This window comes from Centrocercus urophasianus, unplaced genomic scaffold, assembly GCF_019232065.1.
Source record: "Centrocercus urophasianus isolate 14NV4802_14NV808 unplaced genomic scaffold, USGS_Curo_1.0 seq_28, whole genome shotgun sequence".
In the NCBI taxonomy this organism is placed as follows: domain Eukaryota; kingdom Metazoa; phylum Chordata; class Aves; order Galliformes; family Phasianidae; genus Centrocercus; species Centrocercus urophasianus.
Genome location: NW_024884844.1, coordinates 7,146,218 through 7,161,618, shown reverse-complemented (window position 1 = coordinate 7,161,618; position 15,401 = coordinate 7,146,218). Strand labels below are relative to the sequence as shown.

At 36.2% G+C, this 15,401-nt stretch overlaps 1 protein-coding gene across 1 annotated transcript in view; it reads left to right on the top strand.

Annotated features, from left to right (window-relative positions):
- The window catches only part of DPP10 (dipeptidyl peptidase like 10), a 187,963-nt gene that overhangs the window by 43,663 nt on the left and 128,899 nt on the right, over nucleotides 1–15,401 (top strand). The window contains exon 3 of the mRNA XM_042827227.1: nucleotides 3,384–3,479. Coding sequence (XP_042683161.1) covers nucleotides 3,384–3,479 — 96 coding nt within the window. The remainder of the gene's footprint in view (nucleotides 1–3,383; nucleotides 3,480–15,401) is intronic.

Here is a 15,401-nt window from a genome sequence, read left to right as displayed (position 1 = left end):
AATATGTATCCAAGGTGACTCTGGGATATCTAGCACATAAGGAAGTGGAAAAACTCAGATTGTCTCACAACCCTTTCTGTCACTAAGTGCTTAATGCTGAGGTGCTAGAGATCTGTTGTTTTAAATATTTGGTTTTGTAATTCATTTGTAATATTGCTATTTAAAGTAGCAGATTTCTTTCCTTGTTCATTTCTGCCTGTAGTGATAGCTGCCTTTTAGACTTGGTACAGTTTTTGTAAGTGCTATCGTGCTTCATTCTGCTTCTTTTTGAGGATATAAGGATGATTTTAGAGAGCAGCTGCTTAGAAGCCTGCTTAGTTGTTATAAAGCATTTCAATGAAAATCACGTTAAGGCAGAATCATATGTATTGATATACCAGACAGATAAGCAGAATCTTTAAAACAAAGTAGGGACCAACTCCTCCATGCCATTTTTCATGCTGTTCTTTAAATAAATAAAAAAGAAACTGAAAGTAAGTAGATATTCATTGCCAAGGAAATTCAGTTTCTGTTTTAATACGCTATAGTCTCCATGTAATTTCTGTATATTAGCAAGCAAGTTTTGATATCTCCTTACAGTCAAGTTTTTTTCCTTTCTCATGTAAGTGTTATACAGACTATGCCAATTACCAGTTAGATCTGTTAGCTTGTGCACCGCTAACTAGTGCTAGTTTTCTGCTTTTCAGGCATAATTTAACATCAAACAAGTCTAACTTTCTTTTTCCCCACAGAAAATTCAGTAAAGAATGTGTCTAAATAATATATTATTACATATTATAAATATTATATATTATTTATAATGTATTATTATAAATAATATATTATTAGTTATAGTTTCTAAGTTCGAAGGTAAACTTTGAGGTGCTTAAACTATTCTTAATTACTCATTTGCCAAAATCATAGAATCATGGAATCCTTAGAGTTGGAAGGAACCTTTGAAGGTTATCTAGTTCAACTTTCCTGCAGTAAGCGGGGACATCTACAACTGGATCCAGTTTCTCAGCGCATGGTCCAGCCTAGCCTTGAAAGTGTCTAAACATGTGAAAATGAGTGAAGCTATTATTTTCTACTTTTGCAGTCTTGTAGTTTCCTAAACACAAACGGTTTGTCATTTTGAATGAACATACATCAGCTATTGAATTGTTAAGGTGTTTATTGTATAATCAAAAAATGTAGCCATTTTATTTTTAACCGACTTTCTTTGTATCTTTTGAAATCAGTGTTCATTTTCTATATATCATGTATGTAGTTTCAAAACAAAATATAGAAATACAGGGGAAACAGTGGGAGAACAGTGGAAGATGATTCAGTAAAATTTAAAATGGAAGCAAAACAGAGTAGGCTATTTGGTAATGTGGTAATAAGCATAGGATGGAAAAAAACTGTCTTTAGAAATAAGTGCTTTGAGAAGTGCATACCACTTTGTGCTTATGCTGTAGAAAGATTAACCCAGTATAGTGTGAGAGAGCTGAAATGATGTGTACAATTCATCTTACTATACATAAGTAAGCACTTTGGGAACTTAGAGTAGTATTTTATTTTTTTTTAAGATCAAATCAACATTTTGCTCAAAAATAACAGAATCTGCAGTATTGTCAGAGTGGGGAAAATGAGCATATGAAGACCTCAGTATTGATGCTGTTAAGTATTCTGAAGGCAGGGGGTGTTATATATGCTCTACTCAGCTCCACAAATACAACATATGCTTACTTAGGAGATAAAAATTCAGTGTGTAGCAGAAGGAAGAGCTAACAAGATACCATGACGTGTAAACAGAAGGATTAGGTATAAATCATTAAACATAATGCTACTCTGCTGTAAAGCTCAGTTAAGACTGCAAGTGGAGCATTGTGTCCCATGCTGGACTTGGAGGCTAAAAAAAACCCAACCCAAACAGGTTGTTTTGATCCCTGGATGGTAGGAAGAATCCTAACGTTTATTTGAGGATTAGAACATTTGTCTTGTGAGAGGTGATTTGAAAAACTCTTCATGCTTAGCCTCATAAGATATCAAGTGTGAGAAGAGCTGGTTATGATGAGTAAATGCTTGCAAGCTCCCACTGAGCTGTGGGAAGAGTGCATCAACACACTGCTTCACTGTGTCATGGGTGTCTGTGTTGGTCTTGTCTCTCCTTAATTTATGGTGTGCATTAAAAAGGAATTTGTCTTCAATGCAGCAAAGATGCACCTTATTAATACTAAATGAAGTGGCTGCACCAGGAACACTTAAAAGTCTTGAAAACAATTGTTGTTCATCTCAGACAGCTTTCAACCAGGCCTCTGGCTGAGCTATTTGGGTGAACAAACACTGATAAGTGAACTGTAATGATCTCCATTTGCTGTGAGGGGGTCACATTTTCATTTGAAAGGCATTACATACTATCTTTCCAAAGCATGTTTTGTTAGTTAAAAAATGTGCTGTAGGACATTGGGTCAGCATAAGGATGACAAGATTGTTCCTTTCTTGCTGTGATTCAAGACACTCTTGGCTATGGGTCTGTCATCAGTGGTGCTAATACCAGCCATCTATAAAGATGAAACCAAACTCTAACCAAAAGAAAGCTTCTCTCCACAGAGAATGTACTTGGGGATGCTGATATATTGGAACAAAAGCTCACGGAATAAAGAGATGCTGCATAGTCTGTAATAATCCTGCCCAGTGATGATAAAAATGCTTACCAGACCGGAGTGGGCAGTTATCTGGTTGGTTGCTTACTAAGTGAACAGGGGACATAGCACACAGCTTTTGGCAACTGCTATTCTTCTAAGTAGCCTAAAGCAGTTAGGTGGAGTGCATAGCTGCTCTGTATGAATATTCATTGGAAACTTCGTCTTTTGATAGCAAAATAGGACATCTGCTTTAATACTATCTCTGATATTGCATGTGTGTGGCAGTACACTTTTGAATCATTACTATTTATGATTTATTCAACCTACAGCACAAGAAAAGCAGGATTTGGCAGAGTTTCCTTTTCATTTTTCAATCACAGAAATGATTTTAGGAGCTTTGTTAGTTTTGAAATTAATACTGGCTGTGTTTGTCAGGAAATTCTTGTAATGCTTTGAAATCAGTTTTCTTGTGGAATAGAGGTGTGTAAAGGAGGACCTGTGCCACTACATCGCCAGAATAGTAAATAGTCAAGCACTTCACAGTCCACCTGTCATGTCTCTAAGGTGTTACTGGTGGTTTGTTTTTTTCCTGAAGCTGTACTGAAGAAAAATGAAACTTTTCTTTCTAATGAATAAAGATAGAGCAGTGCAGTGTCATCAATTTCAGCAGCACCTCTGAATGTGTTCTAGTTCTTTAATTCCAATGTTTTGCAAAGTACACAGAATATATTGTTTTAATAACCATGTAAAATGATCCTGTTATGTTTATTTTAGATGAGTTTGCAAATTCTTCTGAAACCAGATTGTCTTTGGAAGATCTCTTCAGAAAGGAATTCGTAGTTCATAATCCAGAAGCCAAATGGATTAATGGTAAGTGTATAACTTCTCATATAATTGGAACCTATGTAATTGCTTTGACTATTAAGTAATGTCATTGCCCCGTCATGGAAAAAGAACCAGTTAAAATCTAAACTCTTGCAATTGTCCAGTGTCCTGCTTTTCCTTGTAGTTCTGAATCACATCTGTTTCATTAACTTCAGAAGTGGTTTTCTAATCTCAAATCTCTACCTAGTAGGAACTCAGTAAAATTTTCTGTTTGTGCCACTGGCTCAGTTGGATGCACTGATGAAGTATTGTTGTTAAGAACTGGTTTTTGTTGATGGATTCACAATGAAGATGAATTAATTGTATATTGTTGTATTAATATATTCTCAAATTTGGGAATTTGAGTACTGAATCATCTGCTTTGTATCTGGAATTATTCTTAAATATTTTAAAGTATTTTTGAAATGCTTGGGCAGTTCTTAACAATTTTTTAATGTCTGCAAACCGCGTTTAAGTTTTTACTTTGGGTATCTACATAGAACTTATAAATAATTAAAGAATACCACATTTTTAATGAAAGAAAGCAAATGAGTAGTATTAGTAACAGAAAATATGTTATCTATGTTATTCTTGAACTCTATTCTATGGCCTGTGTTAAGAAAAAGAAAAAAGAAACTTTATAAAAAAAGTTTTCCAAGTGTGGTAAAAAGGTGTTGAATTTGATGGTAAACATTTGAATACATTTCTTTTGTGGCATTCAGAATTCATCTGGAGAAACTCATGGTGGAAAATAATTTTGCTTGTGTTGTTCAAAGTAACAGAGGGTATAAGCATTCTGATAGTGATACAGTTGTACAGTTACAAACTTGCTATTTATTGAATGTATTAGACAACTTGGTAAAACACTCACTGTCTTATTAGCAGTACTGGCTTTCTAGAGCTTTTTCTCAGGGTGAGAACTTGCTAGCAGTGAAGTGTTTGCATGTACTTATTTGCCAAAAAAAACCCCAAAAAACAACAAACAACAACAACAACAACAAAAAATCAACCAAGTCCTGTGTTTTTTAGAGGGGGAAAAAGAAAGGGAAAAATGGGAGTTTTTATGATTGCTCTGATGCCTATATGTATGTGGAGAATGTAATACGTAACTTAATACTCAGCATTCATTAGTCTAGGGCTATAGGGGGACCATTGGGCCCTTTCCTTTGGTGTTAGCAGGGTAAGTACTGCTTCTGAGCTCTGCACAGGAACATTTTGGTGGAAAATAAGTAGCTGCTTATTACTACTTTATGCACCTCTTGGGATGCAATAATTTGTATCTATCTCCAAGTTTTATCATCTTGACCTCTTAGGAAAGGTCAAGAAGAGAGACTGAAATAATAGTTCCTGCTGTAAGCATTTTCTGCAGTCTAGAGGATAATTTGCAGTAAAATGTCCAAACTTCACTTAAGGATTCCAAGTGCTGTATGAATCTTAGGTAAGGTCTTGTGTTTACCTGCTGTGATTCAGTAAAACTTTACCTTCTGATTTATGAATTTGTTTAGCACTCTCTTCCCAATACTTCCTTGCTTTTAAATTCTTCCCCTACAAATACCATCCCTGTGTAGTTACCTCTAAAATAATCTACTCTTAAATAAGAAAAGGCCCTATATATGTTTGTACAGTCCATTTCCTTTTCTGCCTGAAACAGAGTCCCCTTGCCACCAGTAAATAATAATCCAAACGATTAAAGCTGCAGTGAAATGGTGTTCTTTTGTCTGAGAAAATCAGATGTTGCCAAGGGGAAAAGAAAAAATCCTCAACAGGAGTTTTAAAAGTGTGTTACCATTGATCAACTGTCATTTTAAGGTACACCTTTCCTTTATCATTTCTTCACAAAAATACCATCCTCTAACACCTTTTTTTCTTACCTACTTGGTTCTAGGCTTGAGAATGTCTGTAGTATCTACATCCCTCTGTTTCTTTCTTGCTTTATGGATGATGGCTAATGTTTTACTTGAAAATAATCACTCAGTAATTTGGTAAGCTTTTTTTTCTTCAGTTATAAATTGATCCCCAGTGATATTTAAAATGACCTTACAGAGAGTGTACAGAACTATCAGTTCTCTGTAATTTGAAGCACTTGATTTCAGAAGGCATTTCTGTTCCTTCGTGTGGTTTTGGAGAAGATGAATGAGAGACCATCTTCACTTAACATTAATGATCTTAAGGTTTCCTAGTGGGAAGTGAGAACTTAAAATGCTGCCAGTGCACAATGAAAGTACTTAAATCTGACAGCATGCCCTAGCATGGTAGCAACTGCTACTGTTTCCTTTACTTCAGTCTGAGTACAACATTGTAATGGAGGTTAAAAATTTCAGAGTGATTGAGTTGAAGGAAGTACTGAGTTAAATCTTTCCCTATGGTTTCTGTTGCCAAAAAGCTTGTTGTGAGACTGACCTGTCTATCATATTACTTCTGTTTTGCAACAGGAGCCAGTCTTTGCCTTAGTTCAGGCATAGAATCTTGTTTCATAATGGCAGTTCTTTGGGGAGCCCACCTCCTCTGCACTAGTACAATGTGTTTAATGGAAGGTAATGATTTGTGATGTTGTCATTGATACAGCTAGTTTACAGCTAATACAACTGTGTCACTGCTCTGTTATTTCTTCATAAACCGATGTATGAATCATAGCTTATGTGCCACCACTGGCAGTCTGCAGCTGGATCTTTGAATCAAACTGAAGGGTATGTTCAGTGTATTTTCTTCATTTCTTTTAAGAATCAACTTGGAAATATTTATGCTGCTTTGTGAAAAATTCTGAGGGCTTGAAAGGTTTGCAGTCTAATCCCTAGATCTTTGCTAATTTCTTTTTACCATCAGGGACCCTGGCTGTTGGTGATAACAAAATTTTGGAACTTTGCTTGTGTTTGTTCTGCTAACATGGGAGTTTGATGTTTAGATAATCTTTGCCAACCTGTTCTATATGTGGGAGCATGCTGGCTGCTAGTTTGTATTCCTTCAGATGGCCATGTTGTCAGCACATCAAGACATTTTTCATGTATCTAAATTAAAAGTGTTGGAGAAGAGCCTGAAGCCTGAGTGACAGCCTGCAGCAGGTGCTGCCCTGGGATCCTGTGTTGTGCTAAAGCTCAGCAAAGCACCTGAGTATGTGCAGATGTGCTTTACAGAGCAGAGAAGGATTTGGGCATCTGTTTAAAATCAAACTTCTGTATGGTGCTTTGCTGAAATGGTGAGATGATAAAAAGAAAATTTCTTTCTGCCTTGCTTGCCTCTGGTGGGGCTGGCCGTTCCTGCACTGAGTAACACTTGCAGCAGAGTCCTGCAGGGAGAAGTTAAGAACAAAGGGGATGTGTAAGGCTGTTCAGCATCACATTTCTGGAAATTGATGCAATTCCATTCCATTTCTGCAGATAAATACACTGCTTTTTTTTCAGTGCTGCTGAAGGAGGGTGGATATTGGGACTGGTTGTCTGGTAGGCGCTAGCATGGAGGGAATAGCTAGGAAAGGTTTTCAGTGATATTTTGTGGAGGGGACTAAATGTCCAGAGGGGCACAGGAGATGATAGCAGGGATTCCCTTCCCCTTTAGGACCCTCTTCTGTTATCTTAAATTGTCTCATCTCGCATGAAGCAGCTGTCTATACCTTTGGCACCAGGGGAAAGAAGAGAGAAAACATGGAAATCGTGGAGAGTCAGAAGCAATAGGAGAAGGAAGACTCTGATGTTTCTGGCAGGGCCAAATTGCTTTAAAAATTTCAATGTGTTTCTTTGAAAATGGTAATAAACAATTTTACCCCTAGTCAGAATTATTTTCTCCCTGCTTTGAGAACTGTAACAAAATAAGACTTATTTTGTTTTTCTCTTTTTTCTGTTATTTCCAAATTTCCTGTATTAGCTTCAGCAGAGACATGGTTTTTATTTTCTCAGCAACATTTACTAGCTTTGATGTTGTCATCTTTATTCCATCTCATGCATCAATTTTATCAGCATGTAGGGGGAAGGAATTGGTGATGCCCATCCTTGAAAACATCAGTGGAACCAAGGGACTGCTTTTTGGAGCAACTCTTGCTCCTCATTTACATCTTATTTTGCAAACACTTACAGGGTTTGCCAATGTAATATCTGTGCTTTTTTTATTGCAGTTTTTGTTTTAAGGATGGAAGCATGTTTTACAGCTGTACAATCTCTTCATTGCAAAGATCTGTAGACTGTATGTTAAAGCCAGCATGGCAAGACGTTACCTGACTGAAGAACAATTCTTGCTGTTAGGCTTCCTTAAAGAGCAAGCGGGACAGTAGTTTCCCATACGTATATTTACAGCTTAGCACCTTATGCCAGCTGTGCACTGTCTTTATCACCTAGAGAGTAAAGTGTGTAGTTAGTGGTGTTTTTCTGGACCTAATGCTCTTTTCTCCTTGAGTCTGTTGGCTCTAGTCTATCCTGAAAAATTGAATGAAAATCGAGTCTGGGAAACTCAGCATGAAGACCATTGAAATTGCTTTGAAAATTATGGATGATAAAAATGAAAGTGGTTTGGGAAGCAAAGCGCACCAAGATTCCATAGTACAACCTGTGCCAACTTCACATGGGAAGCTGTAACTTAAACCATTTGACATTTTTAAGGGAGTTTTTCTTGTGCACGATGTGAATGTGAGCTTCATCAGAACTGAGCGTGGAATGTTGTTTGCCTGTGGGTATGCATCAAGTGTAAGGAGTCAGTCCATCACTGAACAAGAAGAAAATTCTGCTCCAGAAAGTTGCTGCTGAGTTAGAGCTGAAAAGCAGATAAATATATTAGAGTTACATAGCTATACATGTTGGTATTACTCTTATAATTTATAATGGGTGTCATTAAGAGCGAAGTCTCTTTTTTTTTTTTTTTTTTTTTTTTTTTTTTTTTTTTTGGGTTTTTTATTTTTTTTTAATTTTCTGAATACTATTTTTTTTGGCTTCTGGATTATGAACTTGGAAGGCAGCCTTTGTGTACATGAGCGTTTTCAGTCTGTGCTTGGCATTCAGATGTTTGGAGTGTGATATGATGCCCTAGTGCTTTGGCAGGGACTTGGGAAGAAGTGAGAGAGGTATGTACATACAGTGGTACTCTTGCCAACTCTGGATATAGCTTTCACTATTTATCTTTCAGGAGCTGGAAGCCAGGCCAGGGAGTTGTTTTGTTGCCTGTGGTTCACTGTGAAGGGTTTATTTCTGAAAGGCGGATGCAGGCTGATTGGACTTTGATTCCCCATATCGTTCCCCAGTTAGAGCCCCAATATTTGGAAGCTTTTATCTGAAACTGTTCTTTCATAAAGCAGTCACATTGGTGTGAATTATACTCACAGTTTTTGTCAAATCGTAAGACAGGGTTTTGGAAAAGACCTAGAGAATGTGGAAAGGTAGGTGGAGTATCTCTGTATTGACTGAACTTTTTCTCAGAAACTACCAAATAAGGGAATAAAGGTTTTTATCAGCACTTTTCCACTACAATAAAGAGTTAAAAAACAAAAACAGAAACAGAAAAAACTGTTTGTAAAAGGGATTGAGATAGCAGCATGATGAATTTCTCTTGTTAGCAAATTGAACTGAGGAGTTTGAGACTGTGCACTCAGGCTGAAATCTTCCCTTCAGGTCAATAGTGCCTGGTAAGTGCTTGCTAGGCCTGAGGTTGTGGTGGCAACTCTCTGTGGTCCCTTTCTCAAACAATGACCAATCTTAGTTGAGAAAGAGATTAATTTTTTTTTTATTGTTGAAGCTTAGGTGCTTTTCTCTGCATCTCGCTTTTTATGAGATAATTTTATTTGTAAATATTATTGGTGAAGAATGCATGTAAAGCAGATGATGAGGTATATAAAGGTATATACTATAATCTTAATGCAAACAGAAAATAGAAACAGATTATTTTACACAGCATTGCAAGTAGGACTGCAAGGCATAGAACTAGAACCTGGACAGTCTCATGTGGGTGTAACACACCCTTACAAAAGAATTTGTCTTAAAGATTATCAGAAAACAGATGGCCTTTTTTGTGGATAGTTCTTAGTGTGAAAAAAAATAATTTTCTTCAATGGTGCAGAGATGCTGTTGTGCTTTAGATTCAAAGACTCAACTTGTGTATTAATTTTCCTTAATTACATGTGGATTTGTAGTCAAAGCTGGCAGCAGAGATCTTCCCTGTGGGAGAGGGACAGAGGACTGTTCTTTTCCTCCTCTTATCCCCTGCCCTAAGGTTGAGAAGTTGCATGTTGTATTGCTCAGAAAGTTTTATTCTCATTCTGATTGTTGTATTACAACTGATGACGTTCTTTCCTGTTGCATTACTATTCTTCTGTATATGCAGTCTACGTAGTATTAGTGACTTCTTAAACTGAATTTCCCTTCCCAACCATGCTATTTAGATCTGCTTCATGTACTGTCCTTCTTTCTGTTCCTGTGTTACTGATGTCTCTAAGGCACTATGTGATTTGTTTGCATAAAAGTGGATCTTGGTGCTCAGATAAACTATGATAAGCCACACTGCTACATCGATATTAGTGTCAGTGTTAATGATTGTTAATAAGCATTAAATAGTGATGTGTATTCAAAGCCATTAACTTGTGCCTCTTTTGCATTTTGTAAGTGACAACTTGACAACTTAGTACACCTCATTAGAAATCTCCCTTCTCTCACAGATGTTCTTTGTTCACAAATACAGCATTGTATTAGGTATGGCCTCTATGCTGTCTTGTACGTCTCTTCTTTGCTTGTTTGATACCACTGACAACAGCATTTTTTCTTTTTTTTGGAGGTGGGAGAGAAGTAGCACTGTTTTCCAATCTTTTTTTTTTTTTTTTCTTCGCTTGGCATGTTGCAGAGTATTTTGAATTTATCTTCCTGAAATCTTTATTTCTTGGAACAACTTGCAGTTGTATCATTGTAAGACGTAAACTGATTCTGTGCTCAGTGAAATCTGGTGGAACAGGATTCACAGTTGTAAATTGGGGTGTAAGTGTGGAAAAACAAAGTTAGGCATTCCAATTAGTTGAACAACAGACGAGTTTTTGCCAAAAAACCTTTATCCAAAAATACAGTTACTCCTTACAAACCTTCTTAAGATTTATGTTCCTATTGACTTTTGATTTGTTTCACAACTCAAAACATTAAAGACTTAACAAAGAGGTCATTATATTTACTTAGAAAATACTTGGGCAGGATATATCTGTCATGGCAGAAGTTAGCAGAATGATTTACATTTTCCAAGCAATCCTTATAGATAACACCCTAATTTTCAGAGGTTTAAGTATTGTAATCATATATGTAAATCCTAGGAAAGCAGACCAGACACTTATTAAATCTGAGTTCCTACTTATTTGTTGAAGTAAAAGTCTTTTGAGCATAGTGAACATACTAATGTTACTATTCCAGTTACCATAGCAATGCCTGTTTCACAGTAATACATTTTTGACTGAGAAAACAGGCCTGAATATGAATGAGCACAAATCGAATGTGCTATGTCAATACTCATAGGTTGTTGTTCTCTGTGACAAATGCTTTTACCATATGGGGAAAGACTCTAAATAGTGGATTGCAAGTAATGGAATGAAAGCAGATGCTTTCATCTTCTGTATAAGAGTTCTGAGTTTCCTCCAGCGTGCCCATCTGCTTTCTGTAATATCAGGATTTCAGAGATGTGTATGCTCATGTTTCAGCGTGTTTATTTACATACATATGAAGTGTCACTTTGTTCTGTTTTCCTCATGTTCCTTAGCAGAATAGTACTGGATTGCCAACTGGAGCTGTAGTCATTTCCCCTTGAGTTGGGATTGTAGTGAACAGTTAACTTTCCCTTTGAAAGCTGCTGCTTACATGTGCAGCTAATTTTTCTGTGTGAGTTTCTAAGTGAGCCTTCTTGTAAGCTCACTGAAGTTTGCATTAATCTGTTTATCAGCAATTGGAACCTCCATGAAGGAGTGCTGTGTGAGAAGGGAGGTACCTTCTGTCATAGGTACAGCACAGCACTGTTGGCTGATGCTGTGTTGTTCCCATTCACCTTGAGCGAATCTTTCTTCCTTCAGTTTTCTTCTCTGATTAGACAGTCCTCTAACAAGTGCTGTACACTTACTTGTGTTTTGCAGCAGATTAATAACTTTACAGTGTTAAAAGTCATCCTTAGAGAACAAAATTTTTCATATCTAATCCTTACTTTTTGTTGTTGGTTCTATTCTTCTTGAATTAAGAGGCAGCCGTGCTTTTTGTACCGTTCTGTATTGTTCAAATGCTTATTTAATGAATCCTTAAAAATGACTTTTTAAGCATAGATTTATCTACACAGATATGTTTATTGAATGTTTCCTTTTTTCTTTGCTGTCTTTGGATTCCACTGTGTATTCCTTGATTTTTACATTCTAGATCAAATGGCATATTTCAGAGATGCTCATTTAAATTTGCCACTCACTCATCTGTTACCTGCTCTGTTTTGCTTTCTGTGCCATGAGTGCTTCTCCTTAAATATCTGAACGGATCCCCTATCTCCAGTGTTGTGAGTTGATTCAGACATACAGCTTCCAGGCTAAGTTTGTTCTTATGAATATCTTGTTAGTACATGAATAATTTAGTGTGATGCAAAAAGATGGACTTCTGGCTGTAGTATGTTTGGGGTAAGATTGCTTTGAGGATCTGTTCAGTGCATTAGTGCTGGTGTTGATCAAGTTTGCCTGACAAATGTTTGTACTTGAAAGTCAAATATTGTAGGTATATCTATGACCCAAAGGATGGGAGCAGGAGGAGGCAGTGTTAAGTCTTGTATGGCTTTAAGGAATTTGGAAAGTAACATGGAAAAAGGAGTATGGAAGTAGGAAAAAGGAGAAATGAAGGGAGACTGTCAAGTGGAGATTACAGAAGCTTGTTTTAGTGCTGCACTAGTTTTTGCAGGGTGCAAGAGTTTCCCACTGCAGACATCTCTCTTTGTGTACAGCTTCAGGCAGTTTATTGGAAGACATGAACAGTGAGAATTTTCGTTTAATCGTAGTGTTCTTGGTCTTTGAGAGATGAGTACTGGCCCTTGCAACAAGCAAAAGAGGTAAGGTTAGTGGTATGGGCACCGATACGATGTGTCATTCATGTGTCCAGCCCCAAAACTGGACAGAAGCCTACTAGTGCTCCAATCCCCCTGACACAGTGCCCTAGGAATATCTAGTGATGTGACCTGGCAGACGTTCTATCTAGCCAAAAGTTGAGCTTTGTAGCTATGTATTTATATATATATTTCTGTTCTTTTATATATATATATATATATATATATATATATATATATATATATATATATATATGTTCTTATATATGTATATATATATATATAAACAGAAATGCTATAAACTTTAGATGATGACTTTTTTGATGCTCTGATTTAGTCATGTTTTTAATTTACTCTTGCAAAAATTGAATGTGACCTGCATATTTTCTGTAAGAGATTGTCTGATTGAGATGAACCAGAAGCAACTGATATATTTGTTTATCCATTCTGACAAAGTTTCTAGGCAGTTTGTGTGAGACACTTGCCAACTGGTAATCAGCATAGCAGCTGTGTGTCTCTTTGCAAAATCAGTGAACTTAAAATGATTTTGATCAATTACTAGGACTGTGGAAACCCATAGCCTTTCTAGTGAGACAATCACATTTTAAGCATTTTGAGGGGAAAAAAATGACTAAGAATTACGTAAAACATTATACTGTAAGAAAGAAGTACTTAAAATGTACTGGAAGACCAGATTTACATTATATATAGGCCCCCCATATTGAAAGGGCTTCAATTTCAATCCGGTTTGAACTGATGTTTTCCATGATACCTTTCGCAAGTAAAGCCCTCAATAGTAAAGTCACTTGTGAATTTTAAGTCTTTTTATCCATTGTTGAGAGTTTCCTTGAGCTCAAAGACTGTTCTAAATGAGAGGTGCTTCAAGGGGATATGTAGAGTGTGCTTTCTCTACTCAATGGTACTTCAGGCATATCACTGATAGTTTCTTTTGCATCTGGAATATTACTTTTTAAGTTCAGTCAAAACTGCTAGGAAGCCTAAAGTTTGCTGCAGATCTGTGAATTACAAGTTGAAAGTAAAAGTGGAAAGTACTTAAAACTGTCAGAAGCCAGAGTCTTTGTTGTAAGTAATAGTGAAGCAAAGATCAAGCATCTGAGTTTTACTGCAAGGCAGATGCTACGTGTGAATTAGTAATAGTCGTGTCAAAAGTAATATAGTAATTGAACTCAACTAGCTTCTAGGGTAAGAAGGCAGCTTCTTATGTTCTTAGGCCTGGAGGGTGATGTGAATCTTGTCTGCAGAAATGGGCTTGTTAATTCTTTGTTGTTCTTTTGGATATTTCTGTCTTTGTTACTGAGAACTTGGCTGCCATGGCTCATCGATCACTACCGAGTGGTCAGATGACGATGACAACTTTTCAAGTGCAGTGAGCACGAGTTGGCTTTGGAGTGACAGTGATGGTTGACTGAGGATATTTTGTCAAAAGACTTATCTGACTTTCTCTAAGTCTTCAAGTCTGGTATGAAGGCATACTTCTATGGAAGCTTTGTGAATAAGGTAAAAAAAAAACCAAACTTTGCTTCAGCTCTCTTACATTCTGGGAGAAAATATTTGTGTTGAAATCCTCTTTTTTTGTTTAATCATTTCATTTTTACATAACTTATTGTAATGTTTTTTATATTACTTATTCACACTCTTTTACTAATGCCAAAATACTCTATTTGAACATTATCAGTGAACATTTCAACATTCTAAAGCAAATATTTTAGCATATTCAATTTGAAATTCTGAGAAATCTTCTCATTAAAAAAAAAAAAAAAAAAAAAAAAAAAAAAAATTTCCAGTGTATTATAAAAAAAAAAGAATTGCAGACTTCAGTGTTTTTTTTTCTGGTCAACAGTCAATTAAAAGTTACAGCTTCTGTTATGAGTTGTTTCAAAGGGAGAAGCTAGTTCTTTGCTTGTTGGATTACTGCAAATGTAACAAAATTTACTTAAGTTAGGAGTTTTTATCTCTTTTCCACTTTCTTACCAGCATTGTGTCTTATCTTCCTGGAGGCAAGGACTCATTGTTCTAGCAAGTTAGCTCTTTCTTTTTTTAGTCACTTAGAATGATCATCTAAAATGTTACATAAATGTTCTTCTATTTTAATACTGTGCTCCCTTTTCCAGCTATTTCTTGAGCTCCTGAGAAGGTAAATTGTGTTGAAAATAACTTGCCTACAAATCTGCGTGGTTTTTTTTTTTTCTTTTTTTAAGACCTTAATTAATCTGTGTGTTATGATAATGGAAATAACACATAATCACAAATAATAACAATGGTTCTACTATATTATTCTGGTATACGTTATAAAGTTAAATTACACTTCTGACTTCATAACTATTGTCAGAGTACTGGGAAAAAGAAAGCTAAAAATGCAAGAGCTGGGTTTTTCTACTGTGGGGACCATTTCCTTCTCCCTCCCTTTGGTAAACAGTATATGGAAGTAGAAGACAGTATGTCTTTCTTTAAGGAGTAAGTGCTTTCTATCCCATGACCATCCTGAGTACTGCTATAGATTAAAGAATATACTGAGTTAACATCATATCATATCACTTCTTCTGTTTCTTATTGGGAAAATAAAACTGGGTGTTAAATAATTTACCTTCTTTCATTCTTTTATGTGACTGCTTGGTGGTGTTTATTTTTTTGGGGGACTAAGTGATGCTAAATTAAGACTTTGTGGAATATCATTTGTTTTTTCTTTTTGAAAGACTTTATGCCAGTCTCTATTTGGGAGTTTATTAACTGGTGATGTTTAAACAAATATGAAGACCTGAGGGCTGAGGAAAATCATTCAGTCTTCTGGAGAATGGAAAAAACTGATGCTGAGAAAAATGGGCACTGACTTGGATAGCACCAGCAAATGCACAGTGTTAAGCGTGGAAGCTCTGGTTTGATGTGGCAAAGGAGATCAGT